This window comes from Protopterus annectens, chromosome 5.part1 (assembly GCF_019279795.1).
Source record: "Protopterus annectens isolate FY-2018-M chromosome 5.part1, PAN1.0, whole genome shotgun sequence".
In the NCBI taxonomy this organism is placed as follows: Eukaryota; Metazoa; Chordata; order Ceratodontiformes; family Protopteridae; genus Protopterus; species Protopterus annectens.
In genome coordinates this window covers 569,420,235-569,447,246 of record NC_056736.1, presented here as the reverse complement: position 1 = coordinate 569,447,246, position 27,012 = coordinate 569,420,235, and the positions used below count along the sequence as shown (strand labels likewise).

The window sequence follows — 27,012 nt, the reverse complement described above, 5'->3', positions numbered from 1 at the left end:
GGAAAAATAATTAGAGAGGGAAAGGTAATAGAATGGGAAGAGGCCACGAAGACAATTGAACTTCAGGCTAGAGATTGCCTTCCCTGTCAAGGATTGATATCATAGTATATGCAAAGAGAAAAGGATAGGGCATCCTAAGTGAAAGACCTGCATTTGTTGAGTTTTTGGTTGAATCTAGAACAGAAGCTGCTTTTAAAAAAAGTGATAATTAGTAGGGCATATAACGTATTACACAATAACTGAGGTCAGAAAGGATGGGAAGAGAGATTATATAAGCAATTTGCAAAGAAACAATAGGAGGACATACATATGGCTCCCAAATATGCAACCAAGTCCAGAAGATGTAGAATGTCTGAAAGTGTTTGCATAGGTATTTTTATACCCCCAAACAGAATCCAACAAAGTTTTCCTCAGGTAGATAGAAAATGTTGGAGGTGTAATTGGAAAGAAAGAGGTACCTGGAAGTATATAATGACTGTGTAATGAATTGGCAGACTTTAAAAATTCCTTACAGTGTACTCTGTCAGGAATACTGGGTGATCAAATGAGTATAATTAATGAAATTATGTTTTTTTTTGAGCTGGGATATAGGCTGACACCCTGACCCCATGTGCAAAAATGTGGAAAAGGGGCTGTGGATGGATGGATACAGGATCCAAGTTGCCTGGACAGTGAAAGGCCTTGTTAATTTTAATTCTGGTGGTTGCCAAAAAAACAACTACTGGAAAATGGAAATTAAAGTCTAAACCAGCCATACATGAAGTAATGAATATTGTAACAGAGATAAAAGAACAAGAAGCTTGGATCTTTAGAAAAGGGTAGGAGTAAATTAAATAGAAAAAAATGGAAATTATGGAGACGGTACATGCAGAAAAATGTTTTGGAGAAGGAGTGAGGTTTAAGAAAAGGCAAGAAATTAACATTTTATGTAAAATTGCATTGATTATATTGTACAGAACAATATTTGTGATGTATAATGTTTGCAAATATGAACTTGTTAATATGGTTTGAATTAAAATGGGAGGGTTGCTCTCTGATAAGTTGCGTTTGAATAGAGGAACCAGCCAGATATGTCCTCATTCCTCTTTGTTTTCTTTACATTTATAGCCATTGGCAAAGAAAATAATGGACACAGAAAAATGCTGATTTTTATATATAATTTGATAAGTGTGAAGCACTTTCTTGTTTTTCTCTCCAACTGATCCAATTCCTTTTGGGGCCAGTCGATTACCCCAAAACTGTTAGTTAGAACAGGAAGAGGAAATTGGTTTATATTAGTTTTAGTATTCTGAAGCATTCCTTGCTTAGATTTATTCACATTTGTTTATGTTTTATTGCTGATCCTTCAACAGTTCCCGAATATTTATGCACTCCCTCCTGCTCAAGTTTCTTTACATCACATTCCTGGCCCAGACTGATATTTTAGTGGTACTCCAACTTTCCTGCTTTAAACTGTGCTTTTACACATCTGTCAAGACCAAATGACATCATTATATCCTTGAAGAAAGTGTTAGCTACTTGCAGTTGTGCTTTCAACGCCTCATCTGATAAAATATGCAGTTTTAAGTCATTCACAAAAAGTAGATTAGAAATCTTTAAACAATGTTGTTTTCTGGGAGACAAATTGTAACCATGGCTTAAGTTAACAGCTTAATTGGTTACGGGCAAGACAAAACAGCAGCAGTGACAAAGAAATAGCCTGGAATATTCCCCTTTCAATTTTTATATCCTGGGATAGTAATTAGCCCTTTGTCATGGTTTAACTGCATAGTGTTTTGCCACTGTTTCATTGTCACTGAAATTTAATTAATCAGTGTAGTGTGTATTGTATACATCTGTAAGCAGTCCTTTATCCATGAATGTGGGATGCTGCCAAATGACTTTTTGTAATCTATCCATGCCATACTTAGATTCTTCCCCTTTTTACAATTCTCTTTTAAGACTTTATTCAGTATCCTGATGATCCTTTGATGTTAAGTTGTCCATCTTGCCTTCATTCTTGCTGGTTGGAATCGGCTCCGACTCGGCCATCTTCAGTAGCTGGAGAGCAGTTTACTGGGTCGAGGCCTTATCCCACAATGCCTAGCGATAGCTACCCAGATCTCGTTTGCTGCTTCAGCTGCGAGGGTGTCGTTTTTCTGGCTCAGGCTCGTATATTTAACTTTTTGTGTAAACTTTTTTATAAAATTAAATTTTTTCTAGTATCTTTTTATTTAGATTTAGTGATACTTGTTGTTGTGGTTGTTAGTTTTTCTATAGTCTCTTCTTTGTGGAACTCATTTAAGTTAGAGACTTCTCCCCGCCCCTCCCCCATCCCTAGGTTAGCTGTTTAACTTAGGGGCTCTCCTGTTGTTTTTCTAGGTTAGCCGTTTAACTTAGAGGCTCTCCTATTGCCAAAAAAAAAAAAAAAAAAAAACTTTCTCTATATTATATCTAAGGTTTTCTTTATAGATAGATAGTATTAGTGTGTTTTTTGTCTAGTTTAATACTATTCTTCTTTTTGTCCGTATTAAATTAGTTAGTCTTTGTCTAGTTTAATACTATTCTTCTTTTTGTCCGTATTAAATTAGTTAGTCTTCCTTTTTTGTCAGTACAGCATGTCTAAGGAAGCTAAGGTTTCTGGCTTTAAGAAGTGTGACTCATGCCGTCAGAAAATGTCTCACAGATGGGCACACTAGTTTCGTCTATTGTTTAGGCGCTGTTCACCTGCAGGACTCTTGTTCTATTTGCCATGCTTTTAGTCCAGAGTCCTGCAGGAGCATAAAAATAAACTGATTCTCAGGGGTCTGTTAAAACCCCAGGATTCACCAGCAAAGAGTTCACAGCCAGTGAAATCCCCAAAATCCACTAAGCCGTCGACTCCACTCTCGGAGCCAACTCCGGTACAGGATTTTCCTTCAACGTCGGTTCCGGCTGGCACCGACAAGACAACCTCCCCGTAGGCCCCATTGGGGGTTTCGGAGCCATCGCAGAGCCACAAGAGGCTGAGGTCCCCTTCCCTAGAGTCGGTGCATTCGGCTCCTCGGTCTCCATTACTTCAAACTGAGCGTAGCCACCGATCCTGTCGCTCCTCTTGATCCTCTAAGCTGTCGGATCACGATGTGGAGAGAGTAGTCAGTAGGTTGTTAAAGTCGCAGGCACTAGCTAAATTATTGTCCAGCCCTCCTCAACAGGTATCGGCTCCGTCCACTTCACTTGATGTTCCTCCTCCGACTCCATTGAGTTCGGAGCCGGAGTTCATTGGGGTTTGAGTAGTGGAACCATCGGCTCCGATAACTATATCCCCTTCAGTTCTGATGTCTGCTCCGATTACCTCGGTGGTACCTTCCATCGAGGGATCTGGGCGCCGGGGATCCCTTGTCGGCTCCGAGGGGGCGAGTGGCATTGGACCCTTGTCCGACCCTGTTCTCCCTGTCAGAGCTTTGGTGCAGGTGAGCTTGGCTCCTACATCAGCCTCGGTGCCGTCCCCCTCGGTGCGGAGAAAGATTCCTATTTCTTCGGAACCGGAGCTTTTTCTGCCTCGTGGCAGGGATGCCTTTGAGGTCATGCGGAGTGTGCCATCCCCTGAGTCAGCTCCACTACCAGCCCCACCAGCTCCATCCCCCGTAGTGCCTGTGCCAACCTCTGCTCCTCCTCCAGACCCTAAGCATAGGGAACGATGCTCCAGGACACCCCATTGGGTGTTTCCTCTTCTTCCGAGGCCTCCACTGATCACTCAGAGGAGCCCCCTTGGAAGAAGAAGTGCAAGACGAAGCACATTGACTCCCTTGAGTCTGTCACTTCTGATACAGACTTAGATGATTCGGAAGGGTCCCCAAGATCCCCCTCTGAAGATGTTTCCTTCTCGGACATCCTGGAAATGCTTAGGTAGAGGGGGAACTGGAATCCCCTAGCCCCTACCGAGGATGAGTCTGTATTCCTGGATGCTTTCGGTTCCCGACCTTCCACCTCCTGGGTTTCTCCACCTTTCGATCCACTTATGACAGTAGTGGCTCAAAAGGCTTGGTCAGCTCCAGATACAGTAGAACCAACTCCGAGGAGACCTGGTAAGTTCATTACAGCACCCCAGGATAAGCAATTCCTTTATAAAGTTGTTCCTGTTGATGCCATGGTGGTAGCAGCAGCCACCAAAAAGAGTTAGCGGAGACCTCTTCATCTGTCCATCCCCCTAACAAGGAGTCTAGGATGATGGACAGATACGGGAAGCGAATGTTTGCTTTAGCGACCTTCTCCATGAGGTCACTGAACTACCTATGTCATTTTACTGGACTTCAAAGGGATCTCCTTAAAGAGCTTGGAGATACCCTTCAAGATCCTACAGCTGAGGGAGTACAAGCCAAAGTAACTTCCCAGCTAGCGATGCTTAATTCTGTAGTTAACTCCTCCATGAGGCTCATTTCCTATGCAGCCAATGGGGCAAGTAGAGCTGCGGGCACCGGTGTGGCCCTTAGGAGGCATGTGTGGATGCGGCTGTGTAACTTTGCAGAACCCTTTCGAGCATCCTTCACCAATACCCCCTTTGATGGCTCCTTTCTTTTTGGGCCACAGGTGAAAGACACGTTGACTAGGTGTGAGCAAGAAGGCAAGACTCTCTGTGCCGTGGGAGTCCATTTTTCCACTCCCTCAAGACCTTACCCCAAAGATCAGAAGAGTGGTAAGATTTGGTTCCATAAATCTCAGGGAGCCTTGCCTGACGCACGTAGTGATTTTTTCCTCCAGAGGCAGAGGGGGAAACAATAACAATAGACGCCACCCTCGTGGCAGAGGGGATTCGCAGAACCAGGGCAACAGAGAATCTTTCTCTGATGAGCCCTTCCAGCATCCCTGAAGGGTTGCCGGGCTGCGCACCTCTGGCGGCAGATGGAGGAAGACTTTCACTGTACCCAAAAGCCTGGCAAAATTTAACACAAGACAGATGGGTGCGGTCCATTATATCCGGAGGTTACAAAATTCCCTTCCATCAAACACCCTTAATGTCAAAGAAAATCCTTCCAGATGTTCCACCCAATCTGAAGGAACAAGCAGTAATAGAAGTTTCAAAACTGCTAGAAAAAAGAGCCATCCACGAAGTCCCCGCAGACCAGCACGGATCCGGAACTTTCTCAAGGTTCTTTTTGGTACAAAAAAAGACAGGGGACTGGAGACTGATTCTGGATCTCAGCAGACTAAACAGGTCTGTTCAAAGAACAAAGTTTTGGATGGTCACACTACAGTCCATTTTACCCTTTCTGGGTCAGGACAATTGGATGTGCTCGACAGATCTTCAGGACGCATATTACCATATCAAGATGGACAGGCGCTCCAGGAGATATCTTCGCTTCCGGGTGGGGACCAGTCATTACCAGTTCAGAGCTCTGTCCTTTGGTCTCACCACAGCCCCCAGGGTGTTCACTAAATGTATGGCAGTGGTCACGGCTCACCTGAGACGTCAAGGATTCCAGGTGTTTCCGTATCTAGACGACTGGCTCCTCACTGCTACCACCAGGCATCAACTCCTACAAGCATGGGATTATACAATCTCAATCTGCACCCAGCTAGGCATTACAATCAATTTAGAAAAATCTGCCTTGTTGCCCTGTCAATCTATCACTTACATAGGAGCAGACTTAGACACAAGGGATATGTTCGCAAGGCTACCACTAGAAAGGGTGTCAGCAATTCATCAGCAAGTACAAATTCTGATGCAGAGCAAAAGGATCCAAGTCAGGTACATCCTTCAAACTCTGGGCTCCATGGCAGCTGCCATTCTTCTAATCCCACTAGTGCACTTTCACATGAGAATTCTTCAGTGGCTTCTGTTCACGCAGTGGTCTTTCCAAGAGCTACCCATTACCCACATGATCCTGATCACGGTGGCATGCAAAAGACACCTTTCTTGGTGGATGGTCTCCCCTCTTGTTACTCAGGGCAGACCTTTCATACAATCCCCTCCGGTAACCACAGTGACGACAAACGCCTCCCTGATAGGGTGGGGAGGGGCATTATATGAGCAGGACAGTCCAAGGCACTTGGCAACCTCACGAGTACCATCTGCACATAAATGTCCTAGAAATGAGAGCCGTGCTCCTAGCATTGCAAGCTCTTCAAGACTCTCTTCCTTCTGGGACCATTGCATTTCAAACAGACAACATGTCAGTGGTGTGGTACATCAACAAGCAGGGCGGAACCAGATCCTGCCCCCTGTGTCGAGAAGCACTCAGACTCTGGCAGTGGGGGAGGTCCAATGTCATAGAGGACAGGCTCAGCAGAGCTATCCTCATGCCTCACGAGTGGGCTCTGAATCAGGAAGTTGCGAATCTTATTTTCCGCAAATGGGGACAGCCTTGCTGCGATCTTTTTGCCACCCCCTTCAACAGCAAATGCAGCAACTACTTCTCCCTTCTTCCGCTTCCAGGTCACATACCCAGAGACGCTCTAGTCCACGATTGGCCTCAGGGACTTCTTTATGCCTTTCCTCCATTTCCCTTGATACCAAAACACATACAGAAAGCAATATCATTGGGTTGCAAAATGATCCTCATTGCCCCCTACTGGCCTCGACAGATATGGTTCCCGTTCCTGCACCATTACCTTCTCGATCAGCCCTGGACTCTGGACCTAATTCCAGACCTCCTGGTTCATCAATCAGGTGGGTTGCATCAATCCCTCCAAACTCTCCAGCTCACAGCTTGGTTGCTCCACTTCCAACCTTAGCCAGGCTTCCTAGCATTTCCCCAGCAGTCCGTGAGATTATCATCTCCTCTCATAAGTCTACAACGAGGAAAACTTATGCTAGCAAATGGAAACATTTTTCTTGTTGGGCAGAGGCTAGGAATGTGGATCCCTTCTCAGCCCCAGTCCACAAAATTCTGGAATTCCTAGCACAGCTGTTTCACTCCGGGTCCGCCTCCGCTACGATTAGGGTACAATTGGTGGCCATTTCTAATTTTCATGTTGGGTTGTCAAATTCTAACATTATGTCTCATAAGCTCTGTAAAGGTTTTTTTGAGAGGGACATCTCTTCTTACGCCTCCAGTGAGAGATCCCCCTCCTCCTTGGGACCTTAATTTAGTCCTAACTTCCTTAATTCTGCCCCCTTTTGAACCAGCAGCATCCTGCTCCATCAAGTTTCTATCTTGGAAGACACTCCTTCTGGTAGCTATCACTTCAGCTAGGCATGTCTTAGAACTTCAGACACTATGTGTTCTTCCTCCCTACCTGGTGCTTCATAAGGACAGAGTTGCTCTGAGGGCTAATACTTTGTTTCTTCCTAAAGTCTGCTCAGAAAATAATTTAAACCAATCTGTAGATCTTCCTGTGTTCTTCCCAAATCATAGCAACAAGGCAAAGTGCAAACTCCACCAATTGGACATTCATAGACAGTTGCATTTTTACCTGCACAGAACTAAAGAAATAAGAAAGTCAGACCAATTATTCCTTTCTTATGCCTTAAACAAACAAGGTCTCCCAGTTTCCAAGGTGACCTTATCTAGATGGTTGTCCCACACTATTACTTTTATTTATCAGTTAAGGAACAAAGAGTTACCTTTTAAACTGAAAGGTCATTCTACTAGGGCCTTGGCCACATCTGTTGCCTTTCAGTCTAGGTTGCCCATGGATTCTGTCTGTGCAGCTGCCACATGGGCAAACTCTCATACCTTTATTTCTCATTACAAGCTGGATATGGTCTCCTGGAGCAGAGCTGTCTTTGGTTCCACTGTTCTGAAGAGTCTGTTCCAATGAGCCACCCAGGATGTTAGGTGCTAGGGACGCTGTCCCAACCAGCAAGAATGAAGGCGAGATAGACAACTTAACATAAAGAAGTTATGTACCTACCATAACGTTCCATGTTAGTTGTCTTCATCTCGCCTTCATTCTTGCGTCCCACCCTCTGTCCCCCTGTCCTAGTAGACCAAGAGGAGTCCCTTTTTTTTCCCACTGGCTGAGTGTTCTTTTTGTTTTCCTCTATTGATTTAGAGAATATGAGAGGTATAAGTCAACCAGTTCTTTTGACTGGTTTATTCTCTTGTTATGTCTGGAGTTAGCTATTTCAAACGAGATCTGGGTAGCTATCGCTAAGCATTATGGGATAAGGGGTAGCCTCGAGCTATCGAAGATGGCCGAGTCGGCTCCAATCCCAACCAGCAAGAAAGAAGGCGAGATGAAGACAACTAACATGGAACGTTATGGTAGGTACATAACTATTTTTCTAGTGCCATGATTGAGGGTTTTTTATAAGTAAATATGACCTCTGTCTCCATCAGTTCCAGTATATATGTTGTATATTTTTGGAAGACTAGTTATTGGACTTTAGTTTTTAGTATGGCTAACAGGTTCACTCTTAAGAAGGAGTATTGTTTTTCATGTTGTTAACCAGGTTAATGTCTGTTTGGCATGCATTCATACGTAATTCTTATGCAGGGCTAAATGTTTATGTAAATATGTTAGTACTTTTAGTTTGAAGTTAGGTAGTGCATCTGGGCTTGGGATTTTCTAATTAGGAGCTGTTCCTAATTTTGCTTCAATTTCTCTGGCTGTGTTAGTTCATCCCATTTCATAGTCTCTACATTTGAACTCCTCACTGTTGTTTTTAATTTTTCTATCAATTCAACATCCATGTTATTTTCCACATTTTTTATAAATATTTCTCCAAAATGTTATTGTTTTTTCTTGTTTTGGTGGTGTGTCTTTTCCTGTTGTTTCCCATTTTCTGTAAACCTTTTTGGGGGCATCAGTGAAGTGCATTTTTTGTACTTCCTTTATATTTATCAGCATATTTTCTAAGTTTGTCTTGCTTGCTGATATCTTCAGTTTATTATTTGCAATAGTGTATGATAGATCCTGGACTGTTTTGATATTGTGCCTTGCTGACATCTTCAGTTTATTATTTGCAATAGTGTATGATAGATCCTGGACTGTTTTGATATTGTGCCTTGCTGACATCTTCAGTTTATTATGTGCAATAGTGTATGATAGATCCTGGACTGTTTTGATATTGTGCCTTGCTGACATCTTCAGTTTATTATTTGCAGTAGTGTATGTTAGATCCGGGACTGTTTTGATATTGTGCCTTGCTGACATCTTCAGTTTATTATGTGCAATAGTGTATGATAGATCCGGGACTGTTTTGATATTGTACATTGCTTTTACCATGTCTAATTATTTTGTTGATCTGTTCCATCTTTTATATTCTTCTAGTAGTGATGCTTTTTTAAACAGTGGCACTTCTTATCTTCATTGCTTTATAGTTTTCTCTATTCAATGCTTCCATAGTGGAATTTTATTTCTTTCCTCCTTTTTCCCCTTATTGCTCTTTGTTTTTGTGGTAAGTTTGTCTGTTATTAATTTTGCTGCACAATAATATATGATATTTATTTTTGTTATATAAAATGAATTTCTCTTTAACAGTCCTGACTACTGTGTTCATCTGTTTTACTAAACGTGCAACATTTTGGGTCTTCTTTACTTTCTGTAATTTATTTCTTTCATTGCTCTTAATATATCTATCCATTTCTGTTTAATCAAGCAGTTCTTCCCTTAGATTATTTTCTTCTAGACTGAGAGCACATTCTTTGTTCTCCATTTTCTGCAGGTATATTGTAGAAAGTTCCAGAACAGTTCTTGTGGCATATCCTCTTCAGCTACATCCTGCATCAAGTGCTGTTCTTTCATATGGGAACTCCTTGGTCCATCACTCCACAACATTGGTTGTGTTTCTTTTCTGTTAATGTACATTTGCCTGTGTTGTAAGTGATAATTTATAAAGGTATTTTAAAAAAAAAATTCCACAACACCACAATGTCCTTTTCTTAATTTTCAAGTACAGAATAATAATGATCTGCAAGTAAAGCTAACCTTTGCTGATTACTATACCATTTATATCCTTGAATTTGCGAGTCCCTCATTTTCTTTGCCAATGACTCTAAATATAAAGCAAATAAAGGAGGAAGAAGACACCCCCTGACTTTTTCCCTGTGCTCAAACACATCTTGTCAGAGAGGAACCACCTTAATTCTTGCCCTCCATATATCCTCCTATTTAACCCTATTATTCTGTCATATGGATTCCCTCTTTGACCGTGTTTTCAGATATTTCATCAATAAATAAATGACAACAGAGGATATAAAAAGGTGATCAAATCATTTGCAAAGAGTAGCATCAGAACTGCTTTTCTGTGTGTGTTGAGACACAGCTTGTAAATAAAAATGTAAAAAAATATATATATATATATTAGTAGCCTTTAGGAGAAAGAGATGGTTTCCCCTGAGGCATGAACCATTCATTTGCCTAACACTGAAATAAATGTGGTTAAAGTAACACCTGCATAAGACATGATTTCAAGGCAGACGTTACAAGAGGGCTGCATCAGTAAGATTAAAAAATAACTGGTTGTTTGTTTTTGTTTATTAGGAAGACTAAAGGTGAATATGGCAAACATTTATTTCAAGCAAAGGAACTATCCTAAAGCAATAAAATTCTACCGTATGGCTTTGGATCAGATCACAAGTGCACACAAAGAACTGAAGTGAGTTTTTAAGACGTTTTGTTTTTAATTAAGTAGCCACATCATTTTAAGCTTCGCTTTCATACACAAGTTAAATGGATTCATATGTACTTGCTGTAAGCAAATATCAAAAAAGGAGTTTGTCATATTTATTATTTATTCCAAGTCAGAAATCCTTGCATCTCTCCTTGCTGTGTATCCCTGTCCTTCTACTTCCATATCACCACTATCTCAGAGCCTAGCTTATGCCCTTTGATAGTTGCCTAGTTTATCTAGTTTTGTTTTTGAGGTCTGTTTCAGGACTATAACAAACAAAAATTTTCCTTTGCCTTTATTCATGTGTTTTAATATGTTTTCAAGTTGTACCTGTGCACCTCTGGCATGTGGCAATATCAGTCTTGATCTGGTGTAGCAGTTGTGTTAGAGGTTAATGCCATTGTTTGTAAAACAAATTTGGCACATGCCGTCTTAGTTCTTGATGTTCCGAAATTTTTAGGTATTCAGTGTGTTTCATGTTGCAGGCAATTCATTTTCATTTTCATCATATATCATTTTGATTGATAAGCTCCAACAATTACATTACCTTCTAACTGTATTGTCTGTGTATTATGCAAATTAACAGTAAAATCAATTGTTGTAGTCTGTTTCTTCTGTAGTCTGTAATCCCCATAAAAGGTGAGCCATGATTGTGATTTGTGGTAAGCAGTTAGCCCTTTTATAGTTTCATGGTGTTATGTTTTTTCTGCCTCTAACCCTCATACTATCAACAACTGTGGGCATTATCAAGAATTTAGTAGTGTCACATTTAAATGTCTTAAAGCCAGTGTCATAGTAGTAAAAACTTTCTGCACTATCAGGAATTCAGTAGTGTAGCATTTAAAAGCTTAAAGATTTAAAATCTACCTCATAGCACAGAACCAAAAAAATGCAAGCACTATTAGGAATTCAGTAGTGTTATGTTTTAGCTATCAGGATTTCAGTGAATTCATATTTAAAAAATTACCTTACTTGGATAGAAGGAATTTTCTCTGTTCACTGTGAGAGAGGGAGCTTTGAGCAGCCTATCTGTCCCTGGAGGAGTGGTTTCAGCACAGAAATTAGAAGTTTATTGGCCATTTTGGGCTAATTTCTATCTCTTTAATTTCCCTGCTATAAAACCCGCATTTGCTTGCGCTAGTATACAGCTCAGCAAGCTCCTGCCTGGTGCCCTGCAGAGTTCTACAGCAATAGAGACTTTGGAGTGATTCAGTATCATTTTTCTGCATTTTCTTGCTGCCTTTAGCTAATTCCACCTAAAATGCCGATTTTCTAGAGTTTCTGTGATTTAAAAAGCTTGTTTCGGCTACATATTGTACTTATTTTACTACCTGCACTTTAACAAAGTCGTTTTTGTGTTTAAATTACCTGTTTAACTGTTGTAGGCTGCACACTCAAGTGTGATAGCCATTTCTGTGCATTTAAAGGTTTTTTTTTATTGTATCTGCTTTATTTTCTGAAAAAAAATATATAAGTGTTTTCCTACCTTTCTAAGCTAGTATAGTCCAGTTTTCAGGTTAGTGCTGAATTCAGGGCTGTGTTACAAGTTTCTGTGTTTGCCCATACCTTACTTGGATAGAAGGAAGTTTCTCTGTTCACTGTGAGAGAGGCAGCTTTGAGCAGCCTGTCTGTCCGTGGAGGGAATGGTTTTAGCCCAGAAATCAGTAGTTTATTGGCCATTCTGGGCTAATTTCTATCTCTTTCATTTCCCTGCTATAAAATCCGCATTTGTGCAGTTTTGCGCGCCGGTTAGCTAGGGTATAGCTATTCCCAGCTCCACAAAGTCTACTCTTCAATTTTTCCCTTGAAACTAGACAAACTTTTAACTTAAGCACTCAATCCATTCACTTCTCATCCCGGCACTTGCTCAAAGCTCATAGCAAGCACTTAATAAACCTTAGCACTAGACCCCCCCCTATACTGTAGGGAAGGACAAGGCTCTCTATTCGACCTTGAAGGACAAGGCTCTCTATTCGACCTTACCAGCCAATCAGTAAAACAGTTCACTGTACCTATCCAGACGTGTCCAAAGGGCAGTTTCAGGTGTACTGTCCGGTCCAACTGGTGAATCTGGGCATTTTGAGGCAGTGATGCAATTGCCTCATGTACACAGACAACCCTCTCCTCCTTCCACCAAACACTAGTACATGCGAGAGATGCAATTATACAGCCAACCTGGAGGCTAAGCTCTCTCAACCCAAGACTGGACCAGGCAGTCAAGAGGAGAAGGGAATTACTTGCATCACACCACCAGTCTCATGTAAACCTATGAAACCAGCACCGGCAAAAAACACACATAAATACACGAAAACATACTCGGAGGCTCTAAATAAAAATCTGCAAAAGCAACAGAGACCTCCAAAGCAGACATCCAAGCAACCTCCACCCCCCAACACAAACCATGAAACACGTACTTCATAAAACCAGTGTGCCACGCAATCACAGCCCTTAAGGCAAAATAACATACCCAACACACTAGTAATAGGTGACTCTATAGTCAGGCACACTGACGTCCCACTCACTAGGCTGAACAAGGAGAAAGTTACTGTTAGCTGCCTGTTGGGTGCCAGGATCTGCCACATAACACAAGCATTCAGGTCACTCCAAAGCAAGTACAAATATGACTCTGTCATTGTCCATGTTGGTGTGAATGACCTGAGCCATACCTCGCTGGACTACATGAAAAGAGACATGGAGGAGCTCTCTGATCACGTAGCCCAAGCCAGTATGACCCTGACTAGCATCCTGCCCTCACCAAGAATGATACCATGATATAGAGAAATAAATTATCAATTTCAACAGTTGGCTAAGCTTCTGGTGTCATTCAAAGGGGATCCAGTGTCTGTCAGCCTGGGATGACATGCTCGACAAGCAATGCTGCTTCGCTAGAGATGGCTTGCACCTGTCACCCTTAGGCTTTCGAATACTGGCCAAGGCTCTTGCCACCCCCATAGTGCCTTTTTTAGGCAAGGCTCAAAAGACAAACCCACCACCGTAAAATGTACAAGTAACAAAAAACTGAGGGTAATGCTACTCAATGCCAGAAGTCTAAACCTTAAAATGCACGCACTCGAGGCACTCTTCAGTATGGAGAAAATCGATATATGTGCAATAACAGAAACCTGGTTTAAGGCTCCAGAGAGTACCCCAGCACTACCAGGCTACAACTCATACCATACATTTTGTCCACAAAACCCGGACCGAAATTCAAAAGGTGGGGGAGTATCCATATTCATCAAGGATACCCACACTTCCAGGTTAGTGGCACAGGACAATGCTTCAGAGATCATCCACGTGCAACTAACAACAGGCAAAACTGCTATTCAAATTATAGCTTGCTACAGATCACCCACCATGTCCCTGGACCACCACTCTGCATTCCTGGAAACACTGGGAAACATAAAGGTCCTACCAAACACCCTGATATTGGGTGATTTCAATTACCCAAACATTAACTGGGAGAACTACTCAGGTACAAACTCCCTTGCCCAATATTTCCTAGAATTTATAAACTCAAACACCCTGGATCAACTGTTCAACACCCCCACCAGAGGTGACAACATATTGGACCTGGTCATCACCAACATGGGTGACCGGTGTTCCACACCGGATCTCAACCCCTCGTTGGTTAGATCTGACCATAACTAATCACTCTGGATGTCCACATTCCGCCACCACCCCCGGTCAAAGAAACCACCGTGAAAAACTTTTCAAAAGCAAACTTCACGTTACTTAAGACAGAGGTGGGAAGTTTCAAAGCCCCCATGCTAAAGGATAATGCTGTCCAAGCTGCAAAATCCTTTACTAATGCACTCTACGGGCATCTACAAGAATGCATGGATCGTGCTATCCCAAACAAAGCTAAGACTCACTCCTCCAAGAAAAGGAAACCAGTCTGGTGGACCTTGCCATAAACAAGCTATACAATAGAAGGAGGAAACTAGTACAGAAAAGAGTAAAATCCCAAGAAGGGAAGACATCCCTGATCAGTATCCGCAAGAAACTACGTTCCCTCATAAAATCATCCAAGGCTAGCTTCAAAAGAAAATTTGCCATGGACTCCAAAGATAACCACAAGGCATTCTTTAGCTATGTCAAGAATCTAAGTGGCAATTCTCAGATCTTCTCGATCCTGGCAGGCAGTTTCATTGCAAACTTCACCCCCAAAAGGGCCCATAACTATACCAGAAAAATGTAGTGCCCCTCAAATCACAGACACTCAGGTTAAAACAGCCCTCTCCAAAGCCAAAAATACAGCATCAATGGGACTGGACGGTGTCCCAGGCTGTGTCCTACACGAGCTCAAAGATGAGCTAACCCCTCACCTAAACACACTGTTTAAACTCAGCCTCTCCACAGGCTATGTGTCCACAGAGTGGCGCACAGCAACAGTTATTCCGCTCCACAAAAGTGGAGCCACAACAGTCCCCGGGAACTATCGCCCTATAAGCCTGACTAGCTTGGTCTGCAAAACTATGGAGCGCATCATCATGGATTTCATTAACAGAGACAGTGGGAATCTTCAAACACTGGACCCTGCCCAGTTCAGCTTTGTTAAAGGCATATCATGCCTCCTAAACCTGGTGGATCTCTTTGAGGCAGTTACCAACGCTATAGATGAGGAAAAGGTGGTCCACACAGCCTACCTAGACTTCGCAAAGGCCTTCGACACCATTCCCCACTCAGGTATTATAGACAAGCTCACCAGCCTGAACAATCACGAGATGGGTTGCCAACTGGCTCACAGACAGAACCCACATGGTAACAGTTGCGGGAACTAAGTCTGGCTCTAAACTGGTTACAAGTGGCGTTCCCCACGGCTCAGTCCTAGGACCCCTCCTGTTCGGCATATACTTCTCAGAGGTGCAGGCAAGCACAGGAGAACTATGGCTAACCAAGTTCGCATACAACTGCAAACTAGGGGCTATAATTGACTCTCTGGCTGACACAGACATCCTCCAAAAGGGTCTCACTGAGACAGATACCTGGTGTCAAAACCATGGCCTCAAGCTAAATGCCAAAAAGTGCATAGTCATCCCCATTGGAAAAAACAAAGTACCCACAAACTATCACATAGGTGGTAGCCCCCTAAATATGGAAAACTTATTAAGGGATCTGGGGACCCAAGTAAATAGTAACCTCTCCTTTGATAATCACATTGCCAAAGTGGTTAGAAAATCCTTCTATGTGGCCCACCTAATAACAAAAGAGTTTGCATCCAGATCGAAAGAGGTCATTGGGCCCCTCTACGCATCACTCATCAGACCCATCATAAAGTACAATGCCCCATTTGGGATGTACCTTACAAGACACCTGCAACAACTGGAAAGACCGCAGAAGTACCTCACCAAGAGGATCACTGGCCTCAAGCAGATGCCCTATGCAGCTCATCTGAAGAAACTCCAGCTGTACTCGGTTGCATACCGTTTACTCAGAGGTGATCTCTGCCTGACATACAAGGCCATGTCCAACCCAGAATTGATGGACATATTCCACCTAAAGAAATCCATATCCCCTCGAGCCACATGCTCCAGGGATCTAAATCTCACCACAACAATAAACATGCTGGAGGGATAGATTCCTGTCCTAGAGACTTCCCATGCTCTGGAACAAGATTCCAATCTACATTAGGCAGAGCTCCTCACTAACCCTCTTCAAGAGAAACCTTGACGAGTGGATGGGAAACAGAAAGTTTACCCCAGGGATCACTTCAATGGCTCTGCTGGGACAGAGGCACAGAGAACTAATCTAAGGGGACGGTGAAAGCCAACACATTCTGGCTAGGCTTATAAATGCCTTTGGGCAGATAGCCTAGTACCTACCTATGAACCTATGAACCTAAACGCTTCAAAGGCATTTCTGAAAAAAAAAAAAACTTTCTCTTGTGAAAACTTATGAGACGAGCACTAAAAGCAGCTGTTATAATGCAGTAGGAGACTCCGTCGACAGGAATGCTAGAAGTACAAGGAGAAAATCTCCTTAGTCCATTCTGAGGGATGAGACTTTTCACTGTGGCCCAAATGACTTGTGTAGGTTCAACTGGTGGTCTAAGCTCTGGAGGACCTGAGATAGGGCTGAAGAGAAATGATGAAGTGATGCTTCTATACCTTTCTTGGGGCAGTGAGGAGCATGCTGGATCATAACTGGTGTCATATCTCATGACATAGAGCAGGGGCTGATGATGCAGGGTGTCAACAGGTAACAAGGTGAGCTGGGTTCTTGAGGACAACACCACTGAGGAGGCAGGTATAATTCCTTTCATTTTCATATGCACACCTACCTGACTGCATCACCAAACACAGAACTGGTTATGACGTAATCATCAGAACTCTCAGGAGGAGAAACTGGCAAGCAGATACCAATTAATCACAGTCATCATATCATGTTTCTTTATAGGTCAATTAGAGGGGACCTGTCCTTGGTCTACAAGGCAATCTGTGGATGGAATGCACTGCTGGGGGAGGTAACAGTACACTGGAGAACCTAAAACTAAAAATAAATAGTATTGCAAAAATGTGATAGAATAAGCTTCCCCTTACTGTCAGGAAAAGCCAGTCATTAGCTTCATTGAAAAATAGACTTAAGAAATCTACAGCCTCTGTCTTACATCTGGTTATTTTACTTCTTGCTTTAAACATGTTAATTTAATCTTGGCGATATGTTTTTAAGTAGTGGACTCTAGCGATGTATCAGAGACCACCAGTTTATAAAATAATGTCAAGCTTATTGACAGCAAACAGAAAAAATACAGGTTCTTTCCAGATATTCAAGTGGAATAACAAAACAACTTAAAGTATATTTAGACATAGTCCCTTCCAGCAGGAACTCTGTCTTAGCTAGTCTCCCTGATCACAACCGCTGTCTTTCTTCTGGTTTTCATTGGACAGGAGAATTATTCAGAATCCTTCTGATACCTTTCTCCAAGTCTGTCTTTATTCTGTAGTGCTTCACCCAGCTCTGCTGCAGGCATAAACTCTGCCTCCAGGAAGGGCCAATGACTCTCAACTGGTTGACTTCAGCCCCCCTTTTCATACATGATTGATTACATTAACCAACAAACCTGTAAAAACCTCCTCTAATACAACAAAGTTCCTGTCTTTCTTAAAGGATTAGCTCTACAAAGTTCCAGCAGTTTTATATACAACACTTATAGAAGTATTATTTATATTCATGTATGTCAGTTTCATTTCATTTTGGCACACCATGTAGCGAGAACCACCACATTATGCTACTGTATACACTGACATGTTTTAAGCCTGATCTATGCTATACTGGGCATTTGAATGGCTGAAAAGAGAGTACTCAAACCCAACTTTGTGTTGTCATCTGTGTGCTGATTTAAAAACATCAGGGGTGCATGGTCTATCACCAATGTGGAATCCCAGCTGAGGAAGTGATATTTTTATGAAGAGTGCACCCTTTTGATTACCACACATTCCCTGTCAGTGGTGGAATGCTTGTTTTTTGCTGTGTTTAGCTTGTGACTCAGAAGACATATAGAGAGTCTTCTTTACCATCAAAGGCCTGAGCTACCACTGCCCTTGGCTTACCTCTGATGCATCAGTATACACTGTAAAAGGCCTGTTAAAATCTGGGGATGATAAGACAGGCTCTGAACACCACATTTCCCTTAATTGCTTAACATAACTGTCTGTATATTGTGTATACTTGGGCATTTTCTCTGTTATTAGATTTGTATGAATGCATGGTTTTAGGGTACAAACTTTAAGTAGTACCCACCTAACACAGAGAATGTCATCACTTACTTCTTAGTGCCAGGAGTAGGCCAGTTTATCACTGCTACTAGTTTTGCTTTCTGGGCACCTAGCAATTCTTGTATTTCTTACATACCCTAACTATTTTACCTTCGCCATGACTAGCTTGCTGTTGGAGGCCACTGGCAACCAACCTGGCTTGTCTCAGAGTCTGGCATAGCCTTTACATTTGACAGGTAGGAGTCGCAATCCTGTAAGTGTAATATGATATAATTTTGGTAGGAGGCAGCGTATCTGACATGGGGCATTAGGACTCTGTCCATTAATCTCTTAAAATATGCAGGGACATCATGTATTTATTTATTTATGTATGGACATTTGATTAATGGGAAAGTCTGACAAGATAGGAGCTCATTTTCAGAGGAAGCCAGGGGAGAAAAGCTCCAAAGTATTGCAAAACATTTTATGAAAAATAATTTTAAAATCTTTAAAAATAATACAAAAAAAATGCAATTATACCAAATGAGACATAATATGAAAACATTGGTTAAGAATAGATGCAATATCTGATGATGTCATTTTCATTCATACCTTAATGGATGGGTAGTATCGGATCCGACCAGGCCGCTTTTTTTAAAGACTCTTGGACACTTGAGCTCCTCCCTTATCCAGAATGCCCCTAACTAATCTTTACTTCAGATCTCATTTGCCACTCAAATGGTTCAGACATGTATCGGCCTCTCTCGAATTGTGAGATAGCTTGTTTGGTGATATTTCTAAATAAAGAATAGATTTTTCTTTGTCCTGCTATTCCTTCCTAGCTGGTTACCTGTATTTCATGACCTCGGAGTCCTTGATTCTTTTTGGAGCCAATTTTTCCATGGCTGTGATCACCATTTTTGCAAGAAACCCCTCAGAGTTGTCTCACTCTGCTTCCACCTATTCATCCATCGGGTCCTCCCAAAGTCTGTCTGAAGCTGATCTGGATAGGGTGCTGAGGAAATTTCTCAGGGCTCTGATTCAGATGGGGTTTTAGTGGCTCCATTTTCCATCGGATCTGTGATCCTTCAACCAGTTTCTCATCCCATTGTCTGTCTTTCTCCAATCCAGCCAGCGATTTTGGAACTGTTGGATCTAAGAGCCCAGAGAGTAGAGATGCTGAATCGGAAGATAGCTTCATCATTGACTCCAACCATATCCTTGACTTTTTTTGGTGCTGACCCCCCCCCCCCCCCCAACAGGATGAGTCTCAGCTGAAGTGTCTGATCTGGAGGATGTCTTCGACTCAGAGTCTTATAGCCATTGCTTTCCCTCAGAGTCTCAGCACTGGACAGCTTGGGTCTGACTCCTCCCTGGGAGCAGAGGTCCAGGCAGGTTCATGGCTGAACGGCACTGGGGGGTTTGGCTCCAGTGAGATTGGCTTTGGCTTCTAGTCCCTTTGCTTTTAAGGAGGAGGAGAGGGTGTTTTTTTTATCTGAGAACACTCTCAACTCTTACTTCTTCAGATCCTAACCCCATTCCTCCTTCAGATCCAGCTTCTGAGCCTCATCTACCTCTTCTACAAGGACAGCTGGCCCATGTGAGCTTCCAGGCAGTTCCAGTCCAGGAACTTCCTGTCTCTTCCAGTACCTTTCCAGAACATCCCACTAAGGAGGTTCCCTGGAAGAGGCTGTGAAAAAGGAGGCACTTGGATTCCCCTCAGGAATTTCTTACTGAAGACGCTGATTTTGGTGAGGAGGAATTGTCCTCCAGGTCACCACCAGAAGATGTCTCCTTTGGAGACATTCTAGATATCCTTTGCCAAAAAGGTGGTTGGTGTCCTCTGAACCCTCCTTCCCAGGAGGAGTAGGTGCTCCTAGAAGCATTTGCATCTGGCCCTTCTACATCCTGGGTTACCCCCCCCCCCAGTGATTAATTTAATAGACCTTGCCTCCCACTGGGCTTGGAAGGAGACAAATACTATAGAACCTATTTCCTGTCACCTGGACAAGATCCTAGCGCCATCCAAGGACAGACCCTTTTGGAGTAAGGAAATTCCCATAGATGCCAGGGTTGTTGTGGCAGTCATGAAAATGGAGGTAGCTGAGCAGATATCCTTTATCCATCTCTCTGACAGAGAGTCTAGGGCTTTGGACAAGTTTGGAAAGCATGTCTATGTATCAGTGACCTTTGCATCATGGTTGCTTAAATATTTGGCACAATTTACTAGATTGCAGAACGACTTTACTAAGGAACTCTCTAAATCTTTCCCGGCTCTATATCAACAGAGGAACAAAATATTTTTTTCCTGGCAACTGGCTACTCTCTCCAGTCCATCTCAAATGTATCCATGAGGTTAATCTCTCTCATAGCTGAAGGTTCATCATAGACTGCAGGTTCAGGCATAGCCATCAGGAGATGTACTTGGATGCATTTGTGTGATTTCACAGAAGTCTTCAAGCCTTCTTTCATCAATGCTCCCTTTGATGGACCTTCCTTATTTGGGCCAACTGTTAAAGATGTACATTCCTGGATTGAACAGGATGGAAAAACCTTATCTGCTTTGGGAATCTGTTTTTCTACCCTGAAAAGATCCTTTTCCAGGAATCAACTTGGCAGGAAAAAGATGTGGTTCTAAAAATCACAAAAGTCCTTCTCAGGATTCACAAGAGGAATTTTCTCCTAGAGGCAGATGGGGAAATAATACCAGAAAATGTCACCCTTGAGGCAGATTCTTTTTCGGATGGTTTGCCTAACTGTTCTCTGGAGGCAGTCGAGGGTCACTTGCGTTTGCACCCAGATGCCTGAACAGCCATTGCAAAAGATTCTTGGGTGCAGAGGATCATATCCAGAGGTTATTTCATTCCCTTTTTACAAACTCTACCAGCCCAACTTCTCCCTGATGTATCACACAGTGAGTGGGAGTTAGCAGCCCTAAAAATTCAAAAGCTGCTGGACAAAAGAGTCATCCAAGAGGTCCCACCAGATCAAAGAGGATTTGGAGTTTATTCAAGCTTCTTTTTAGTGCCAAAGAAAACAGGGGGACCTGAGACCAATTTTAGATCTCAGTCAACTGAATCAGTTTGTAAAAAACTCCCAAGTTCTGAATGATCATGGTACAGTCCATTCTCCCCCTTCTGGGGAAGGATGACTTGATGTGCTCCATAGACCTTCAGGATGCATACTATCTCATCACAATGAGCAGACATTCTCAGAGGTGCTTGTGCTTTTTGCTAGAGGCCAGTCATTAACAGTTCAGAGCTCTGCCCTTTGGTCTCACCACAGCCTCCAGGCTGTTCACCAAGTGTATGGCAATTGTAGCAGCTCATCTCAGTCTGCATGGATTCAGAGTGTTTATTTGTACTACTGGCTCCTTAGTGCTCCAACCAGGTATCTTCTAGAGGAAACCAGAGATTACTTCATCCGTGTCAGTATCTGGGGATCGCAGTCAGTCTCCCCAAGTCTCATCTTCAGTCAGTTCAGTCTTGGACTTCATAGACGTGCACCTGGACACTAGCAATCAGTTGGTCTTTCTACCACAAAACAGAATCCATACTTTGAGAATTCATGTCAGTCAGATCTTTTCACATCCTTCTCCAGCAAAACTGGTACCTCAGGCCTTAGGTTTGATAGCTGCAGTGATTACTCTACTACCCACTGCTTGCTTTTTCATGTGAATTCTCCAGTGGACTATGGCACTATAATGGTCGATTCTTTGACATTCACTGAATCATCCTATAGAAACTTTCCTGGGTTTGCAGGGATTCCCTACTTTTGTGGATCCAGTCCAGTGACATTTGTTGGGAGCGCCTCTTTTATCCTTCCTTCCCCAAAGACCACGCTGATTTGATCCCAATTGGGATGGGAGGCATTTCTTGGGATGGACTGTTCAAGGCATGTGGTCCCCAGAAGAGACCAATCTGCATATAAATGTTTTAGAGATGAAAGCGGTCCTTTTAACATTACAGGCCTTTCAGAACTCTCTTCCTCTAGGGACATTTACTATCCAGATCGACAGTATGTTAGTGGTATGGTACATCAAGAAACAAGGGAGAACCAGGTCCTACCCTCTTTGCCGAGAAGCAATGAGAGTCTGGCAATGGGCGATGTCTTCCAACCATTTTCTAATAACAATGCATATATCAGGGAAATCCAACGTTGTAGCAGACTATTCTGATGCCTCACAGTAGTGTCTCAATCATGCAGAGGTGGAAAGAATCCCTCACAGATGGGGTCAACCTTGCTGTGATCTCTTCACCTCACCCCTCAACAGCAAGTACAGCAAGTTGTTTGTCCTAATCCCTCTCAAGGGGAGTCACTGAGAGATGCTCTAGCCCAAGTTTGGCCCTGTAATCTCCTGTATGCTTACCCTCCCCTACCTCTAATCCCCAAATTTCTTCAGAACACACTGTGGTTGAAGAGCAAGATTATCCTTATTGCCCTTTCTGGCCACATAAAGTTGTTTTCCCTTCCTGTGGTTTCACCTTCTATGTCCTCCTTGGACACTGGACCCCCTGATATCTCATCCCTCAGGGATGGCTCACCCAGACATTCCAGGCCTCAAGTTGACCACATGGTTTCTCCAATTCTGATGATGGCTTGACAGTCCAGGCTTTCTTCTGCACTTCAAATATTAATATCGTCCAAGGGAGGGGCTTGAGAGTCCAATACAGAGTCTGGAAGAAACCTACAACCAGGAAACTATACAAGAGTAAATGAAAAATATTTTTTGTCTGGGGTCTGGGCACAAAAGAGACAATTAGATCCATTTATTCTCCCATTTCTGCTGTTGTAGATTTCCTGGCATCTATTTTTCAAGGAGAGGCTAGTTTTTCCACCATAAAAGTTCAGCTAGCAGCCATCTCTAAATATCACCCTGGAGATTATGCTTCTCCTCTAACTTCAGCCAGACTATGTAAAGCATTCCTTAAAGGCACTTTTCTTCTCAGACCTCTGATTAAAGATCTTACTCCACCTTGGGATCTCGCAGTTGTGTTATAAAGCTTGGTTGAGCCTCCAGCTAAATCTGACCTCAGGTTTCTTTCTTGGAAAACAATATTCCTTGTGGCTATTACTTCCACCAGGCGAGTTTCTGAACTCCAAGCACTCACTTTAAAACTGTCTTATTTGATTTTCCATAAAGATAGTCACTTTATGTACTACTTCATCTTTCCTACCGAAGATTACTTCTTAAATGAACATCAATCAGGTCATAAATTTGCCAGTCTTCTTTCCAAAAATTTTCCAATAAAGGAGAGTACATGTTTCACCTTTTGGATGTACATCGACAGCTTTGTTTTTATTTTCATAGAATGAAGGATTTCTGGAAAACTGACCAACTCTTTGTTTCCTTTGCCTGTAACAAATTGGGAAAGCCTGTTTCTAAAGTCACTCTAGTTAAATGGATTTCAGATTGTATTTCTTATATTTATTCCCTGAAAGGATTACCTTTGACAAGATGTTCAAAAGCTCACTCTACTTAGATATATGGCCACATCTACTGCTTTCTGGGTCAGAGCTTCCATTGATGATATTTGGGCTGCAGCCACTTGGTCCATTGCTCATACTTTTATTGCTCATTACAAGCTGGATATCATCTTCAGAAACAGGACTGCCTTTGGTTTTGAGGTACTCAGGAATATCCTTCCATGAGGGCCACCCAGGGTTATTGTAGCTGAGAACTCTGTCCCATCTGTTTAGGAATGAATGAAAATGAGATCAGATATAAAAGTTATGTACTCACCATAACTATGCATCTGTTAACCATTTTCATTTTTCCTCAACTCTCCTCCCTCCAGCCCGCTCACCTTCTCTTTGGAAGTGACCTGATAAAGTTTGTGTTTTGGAACCACTGTTCCTGTTTGAGCCCCTATGCTATTCTTTCTCTTGCTGTACCTCTTTTGCTTGAGTAGATTATAGTGACAGCAAACCTGAGCTGAGGTAAAGCAATAGTAAGGGGCATTATGGGTAAGGGAGGGGCTCGAGAGTCCAATACAGAGTCTGGAAGAAAAGTGGCAGAGTCAGATCCGAGATCTGATCTGATACCTATCCTTTGAGGAAGAATGAAGCTGGACAACACAGATGCATAGTTATGGTGAGTACATAACTTTTATTTATATTTCAATGATTTAATATTTAGAGAAATTGTAGCCAGTTTATAGAGAAATTAAAGCTAAGTTAGTATACTGCAAACAGGCATTGCAATATGAAGTGAGAGAAAAGCAGGTTTATGGTATATCTAGAGAGAATGCCAAGGGAGAAAAATAGAAATAAGGAAATGAGTGAAAAAGGGAGAGTAAAAAAAGGAGAGTAAAGGGGTATACTGTATGACTAGGTATTTGTTCACATTTATAGGTTCATAGGTTCATACTAGGCTATCTGCCCTAGGGCATTCATAAGCCTAGCCAGAGTGTGTTTGGCTTTCGCCACCCATTTTAAATTAATTTTGCTATGCCTTTTTTTGAGGTTAGTATACTGTGCCTCTGTCTAACAGTGACACAGAAGTGATAGCCGGGGTAAACCTACGATCTCCCATCCACTCATCAAGATTCCTCTTGAAGAGAGTCAATGTGGGACTCTGCCTAACCTGGACTGGGATTTTATTCCAGAGTGAAGGGAGCCTCTGGGTTATGAATCTGTCCCTCCAGCATGTCCTATTTATTTCAGTGCTGAGGTTCAAGTCTCTCGAGCGCGTAGCTCGATGGGATTTGGATTTTCTGAGGTGCAACATGCCCATTAATTCCGGGTTGGACATGGCTTTATACATCAGGCACAGATCGCCTCTGAGCAGGCGGTATGCCACTGAGTAGAGCTGAAGTTTCTTTAACCGGGCAGCATATGGCATTTGTTTGAGCCCTTTGATCCTCTTGGTGAGGTACTTTTGGGGTCTTTCCAGTTGCTGCAGGTGTCTGGTAAGGTACATCCCAAAAGGGGCATTGTACTCAATTATGGGCCTGATGAGGGATGGGTAAAGAGGCACGATGACCTCCCCTGATCTAGATGTGAATCCCTTCATGATTAGGTGGGCTATATAAAATGTTTTTCTAACCACTTTGGCCACGTGGTTGTCAAATGAGAGATTGCTATCAACTTGGGTCCCCAGGTCCCTAATGACTTCTTCTGTACTTAATGGATTACCACCTATGTGGTAATTTGTGGGCACTTTGTTTTTGCCAAAGGGGATGACTATACACTTTTTGGCATTTAGCTTGAGGCCATGGCTCTGGCACCAGTTGTCTGTTTCTATGAGGCCCTTTTGGAGGATGCTTGTGTCGGCTGGAGAGTTGATTATGGCGCCCAGTTTGCAGTCATCTGCGAACTTGGTCAGCCACAGTCCTTCCGTGTTGGCCTGTACCGCTGAGAAATATATACTGAACAAGAGAGGTCCCAGGACTGAGCCTTGTGGGACGCCACTTGTAACTGGTTTGGAGTCTGACATGGCTCCAGCAATTCTAACCACGTGGGTTCTGTCCTTGAGCCAGTTTGCAACCCATCTAGTGACATAGGGGTTTATTTTTAAGCTGGTGAGCTTATCTATAATGCCCGAGTGGGGTATTGTATCGAAGGCTTTTGCGAGGTCCAGGTAGGCTGTGTGGACCACCTTCCCTCGCCAATGGCCTTGGTGACTGTTTCAAAGAAATCGACCAGGTTTAAGAGGCAGGATCTGCCCTTAACAAAGCCAAACTGGGTAGGATCCAGTGTCTGTAGGTCCCCAATATCTTTATTTATGAGGTCCATGATGATCCTTTCCATAGCTTTGCAGACCAAGCTAGTCAGGCTTATGGGGCGATAGTTTCCAGGATCCGTTGAGGCACCACCTTTGTGGAGAGGGACCACTGTTGCTGTATGCCACTCTTTGGGTACATATCCTGTAGTAAGGCTAAGATTGAACAGTAGTTTTATGTTTGGGTTTAGCTCTTCTTGGAGTTCATGTAGGACGCAGCCCGGGACACCATCTGGTCCCATTGATGCTGTGTTTTTTGCTTTGGAGAGGGCGGCTCTTACCCGAGCATCTGAGATGTCAGGGGGGCAGCACTCTGTTGGGATAGATATTTGCCCTTTTGGTGGGGAGGGGAGAAGTTTGCACTGAACCTGTCAGCTAGGATGTTGGCAATGTCTGTGGGCTTGGTGTATTTTTTGTCATTTTGGACTAATTCTGAGCATATCTGGGAATTCCCACCCAGGTTCCTAACATAACTAAAGAAAGCCTTATGATTATCCTTAGTGTCCTGTGCAATTCTTCTCTCGAAGCTGGCCTTAGACGATTTTATGAGTGCCCGTAGTTTTTGCTAATACTGATCAGAGATGCCTTCCTTTTGGGATTTTGCTCTATCATGTAGTAGCTTCCTCCTTCTATTGTATAGTTTGTTTATGGCTGGGGTCCACCAGACAGGACGCCTGCCTTTGGAGGATTGGGTCTTGGTTTTATTTGGGATTGCATGATCCATGCATTCCTGAAGGTGTTCATAGAATGCGTTTATAGAGGATTCTGCGGTCTGGGCAGATTTTCCACAGGCCCGGGGCTTTGAAGGATTTGGCCTCGGTTTTGAGGCATGTGAAATTTGCTTTAGAGAAGTTTTTCACTGCGGTTTTCTGGGCAGGGGGTGGGGTCAGGATGTGAATATCCAGTGAGATTAGTTTATGGTCTGATCTTATCAGTGAGGTATACACTTCTGGTCTGGAGCATAGTGTCCCCATGTTGGTGATGATCAGGTCCAGTATGTTTTCCCTCTTGTGGGAGTGGTAACAAGTTGTTCCATAGCATTTGAGTTTATAAATTCTAGGAACCTTTGGGCTAGG

General features: G+C 42.8%; 1 protein-coding gene across 1 annotated transcript in view; it reads left to right on the top strand.

Moving 5' to 3' along the window:
* The window catches only part of IFT88 (intraflagellar transport 88), a 1,839,004-nt gene that overhangs the window by 667,158 nt on the left and 1,144,834 nt on the right, over positions 1-27,012 (top strand). Inside the window, exon 11 of the mRNA XM_044073191.1 lies at positions 10,390-10,504. Within this exon, the coding sequence (XP_043929126.1) occupies positions 10,390-10,504 (115 nt within the window). The remainder of the gene's footprint in view (positions 1-10,389; positions 10,505-27,012) is intronic.